Source organism: Arachis ipaensis, chromosome B06 (assembly GCF_000816755.2).
Source record: "Arachis ipaensis cultivar K30076 chromosome B06, Araip1.1, whole genome shotgun sequence".
NCBI lineage: Eukaryota > Viridiplantae > Streptophyta > Magnoliopsida > Fabales > Fabaceae > Arachis > Arachis ipaensis.
The window spans coordinates 1,658,248-1,662,447 of record NC_029790.2 but is presented as its reverse complement, the minus strand read 5'-3'; the positions used below and the strand labels follow the sequence as shown (position 1 = coordinate 1,662,447).

The 4,200-nt window shown below is 31.4% G+C and overlaps 1 protein-coding gene across 1 annotated transcript in view; it reads right to left on the bottom strand.

Moving 5' to 3' along the window:
• The window catches only part of LOC107646209 (beta-carotene isomerase D27, chloroplastic), an 8,544-nt gene extending 7,085 nt beyond the window's left edge, over positions 1-1,459 (bottom strand). The window contains exons 1-3 of the mRNA XM_021105756.1: positions 1,210-1,459; positions 1,001-1,140; positions 793-882 (exon numbers count right to left, since the gene is read on the bottom strand). Coding sequence (XP_020961415.1) covers positions 793-882; positions 1,001-1,140; positions 1,210-1,429 — 450 coding nt within the window. The 5' untranslated portion in view covers positions 1,430-1,459. The remainder of the gene's footprint in view (positions 1-792; positions 883-1,000; positions 1,141-1,209) is intronic.

Genomic DNA, 4,200 nt, shown 5'->3' with positions numbered 1-4,200 from the left:
TTAAATTCATATTTTTCTTAAAATACATAAAAAATATTAAAAGATTTGTTAATGCTAAACAAAAAATTTAATATACTTATTTTTGTGTGTACACGTATTATTTTTTTCTAAACTTTTCTGGTTATATTATTTTTCAAACTGCAAAGTTGGGTAACAATTTCCATTTTTTTCACTATTGGAACTATTTCCTATAATGATGTATTCTGTGTCTAGAGTCTATTTAAGGCATTAAGTGGATTCCATTAATTAGGTCACTAAACTCATGAGTCATGGTGAAGATGCAGGGTAATCGTACATTCCATTTCCAGTGAAAGGCATAGTTCAACTGCATCTCTTTTTCTGGGAGCTAGCAACCTTTGAAAAATGCAGCATCCAATATGAACTTGTAAATTGTAATAACAACCTATATACTAGTATAAGGCTATGTTAGGGTCTTAAAACTAATATATCTTTTCTTTGAGTGTAACATACAGATATAATTAAGAGTAAATGTCCTTTCCGATCTTTAACCATTTGTCCGATAGATTTTTCACCTTCTAAGAAATCTAAACATCCAAATCGGTCCCTATCTACTTTGAGTAAATGGTCTTTTCAGTCCCTAACCAGAGACTGAAACGTACATATATCAAAGTAGATAGGGATCGATTTAGGTGTTTAGATTTCTTAGAGGGTGAAAAGTCTATCAGACAAATGGTTAAGAATTAAAAAGGACATTTACTCTATAATTAATTAATATTGTTCGAGTTAGAAGTTATGGATATGGAATAAAAGAGTAACTCTCATATAAATTACCTGAGAGGGGCCAATTAACCAGGCAAAGAACAAGGTGGTAAAAGCTGCAAATACTTGTCTTGTGAATTTCGATGGTGGTAACATTTTCGTCTGCCATTAGTCATAATAATAACAACAAACAATAATTACATAGAATTTATGAATATACATAAAAATGCTGGTTTCTAAACTTTCTCGAGATAAGTATTATTAGCAAGGAAGTACTGACGAATGAAAATATGAAGTTTGGTAAGGTTGTGTGAAGAGCTTGAATGACAAGCTGTCGTTGCTGAATGGGATCGAATTTCTGGGAAGCCACCGTAGCTGCCTCTACGAGGCTCTCATACCCGCTCTTACTGTTCCTTAATCCTGCATGTTTGTATGCCAAGATTATTGAATTATTCAATGAAGCTGTATGCATGTAATTAAGAATGTTACCTGTGGCATCTTGAACACATTTTGAAAGATGGTTTATGGCTAAGCGATCAAACCAATTATCTTTGTGGATCAAACTACTAGATTCATCTGAAGAGGAACGATGATGCCTTGTGTGCATCGCTACTATAACATCTGGTTTACGTTTCATCATCAAGTGTGCTTTTGATGAACACCGTATACGTAGTAGTGTGTTGTTGTATGGAAAAAACTTTGCTTCCATCGTTTAATTTGTGATGATCACCGATGATGAGTGATAATTACTTAATTTGTTATATGTTTCAGTTCCGTTTGTATTTATATATATATCAAACAAATGAAGATTAATTAGGTATGTATTAACAAGATTTACTAATATCCTACCACATAATAATACAGAGTAATTTATTTATGGATATCAAAATAAAAAAACACTTATTTATTGAATTTTTTTATATTAATTTAATAATATCCAAACAAACACTTATATCAAATTGAAATTAGATATAAACTTTTTTAGTTTTGTTTTTTGCAGAAATTAACTATGCGTCTGAATTTCTTAACCGCTTCACTTCATGTTTGGCAATGTTTTTATCCTCTAAACACATGAATGATTTCTATCTTCAATCAACGTTTATAAAAAACTATAAATTTTAGCTTTTTTATTCACTTTGTCATGTTGGACTGAGATTTATGTTTTATCTACCAATTATGTCTTTCATTGTTCATATATTTATTGTTTTTGTATAATATTTTTTTTAATACTCTTTTATGCATATTATTATTTTTTATAAAACTTCTGTTTTTTTATATGAGTTCTTTTACTGTTATTGTTATTTTTTTTTTGTGTGGAATATTTTGTTTTGTAATTCAAACAATATTTAGTTTACTATAATCCATTTTGAATAAGAATTACCAAACATAAACCACGGAATACTAACTTACTTTTGATAAAAATCAATTTTATAGAAACCTCCATTTGCGAACGTTAATCCAAACACACACTCAATTAGGGGTGGCAATATGTATTCTACCCGCGGTATCCAACCCGACCCACCGATCGGGTAGGGTTGCCAACCCGATCCGCAGCGGATAGGGTAGGGGTGCCGGTAGGGTTCTCATGCGGGTCGGGTAGAGTGCTGGTTGAGCCTCAATTTTACGCGACCAACCTGCACTCTATATATGTTTATATTATATACTTATACAACAATATGTTTTAAGTGGATGTTGAATCAAAAACCTCTCACTAAATGCAAAAAATCCTTAACCACTAAAAGAAAATCATTAATTGATAATTTAATATTTTTTTACATAAAAATCAATTCTATTTTAAATTATCATCAAGTTATATAATAATGTTGTATATTTTTTGTAACCCGCGTGTAGGATCGGGTACCCACGGGTTAAGAGCGAGTAGGATTAAGGTTGGGATATTCTCAACTCGCGGGTAGGGTTAGGGTTGGATCCAAACCCTACTCTACCCTATCCATTGCCACCCCTACACTCAATCTACCACCAAGTGCTATCTCAACTTGGTAAGGAGAACTAAATCTTAGTTCAACAAAACCAAATTACACAGAAATATTTTTTGATTTTTTTTTATGCATCTCTCTTCTCTATTCTCTCACAGCTTTTTCAACTCGCGTTCATAAATCTTTTTCTCAAATATAGAGAGATGACATTAGATAAGCATAGCAAAAAAAATCTAAAATGAAACACAAATTGAAGGAAAAAGAATTCCATTCAAGTGTTTTAAAATGATATTTTTGTATCACTCTATTTGTCTTGTTCTCAAATGATGTTGAGTAGACCACTTTATAGGATGATGCTTGCTCTTGAAATTTAAACACTGCCTCTTCCAATTTCTTTCTTGATTCCATTTGTCTTCATTGGCATGTAATGCTCTAATTTTTACATTTTGCTCCACTAATTCTACTTGTTTGAGGAGCTGCTCCACCACCTTTATTTTCTTTGAATCTACTGTCTTCTTTAGCATGCATAACGTTTTTATTTTCGGGTCATTATAACTGCTGCTCATTATTATTCTTCATTTTTGTTTTGCTCTATCCTACTTTGCTAGTAATTTTGTTGCTCATTAAAATGTAATGAGTTGAAATTTTAGAATTGTGATATTTGAGGTTGCTGAAGCAACATGAACTTGGGGTGAAGAGTGAATAAATAGGTCTATATTATTATTTTTTTTGTCAAAGTTATGCAATTTCATTACTAAAAATTGGTCCAATTTGGACAGATAGAAATTGTAATAAAGAGAAAAAAAAAGTTCCAACTTTAATGCTGGGTTGAGAAACACCGTGGAAAACAAAAAAAATACTTAAACATAAAGAAAACTAAAAAGGTAAAATAAAAACTCGAGGGTCTCATCTTCTCTCACGCATATTTTTTCTGGCCATCTCCACCATAATTGAAGGGGTAGTTCTACCTTCAAATACTTAGGCGTTTCTCACTAACCAGATTTGTCATAAGAGGTCTGCTGCTACTGCTCTTTTTTCGTTCAAATTTTCCTTCATTCTCAGTTCTTCTTCCAGCCGAATCCAACACTTTCATGGTTCTAGAGCTTGAAGCGGCCATGGCAGATTTGAGCATTTACAAGCTTCAATCACATTTGGACACTCAGAAACAATGAAAAATACTTTCTTGTGTTTGATTGCATTTTGGACACCAGGATTCAATAGATTGTATTCTGACGTTCAACCTTTCTTTAGCAAAGAGTCTTCCATGCATCAGTTTCCAGAACAAATTTTTTATTTTCGGTTGACAAATAATTTTTCATATGCTTCTCCATAAGTCCTTTCTTATGCATTGTTCTAGCAAGTATTCGGTTGACAATTAATAGGCCTACATTATTAATAGACACATTAAACAAACTTAAACTTTTAACCCGATAAATATTTGTCATCATTTATATAAATTCAAAATCAATCTTAACTCAACAAATATAAATAAAAAAATGATTTAAAAATGAGATTGAATAAAATATTTATAAAAATTAATCAT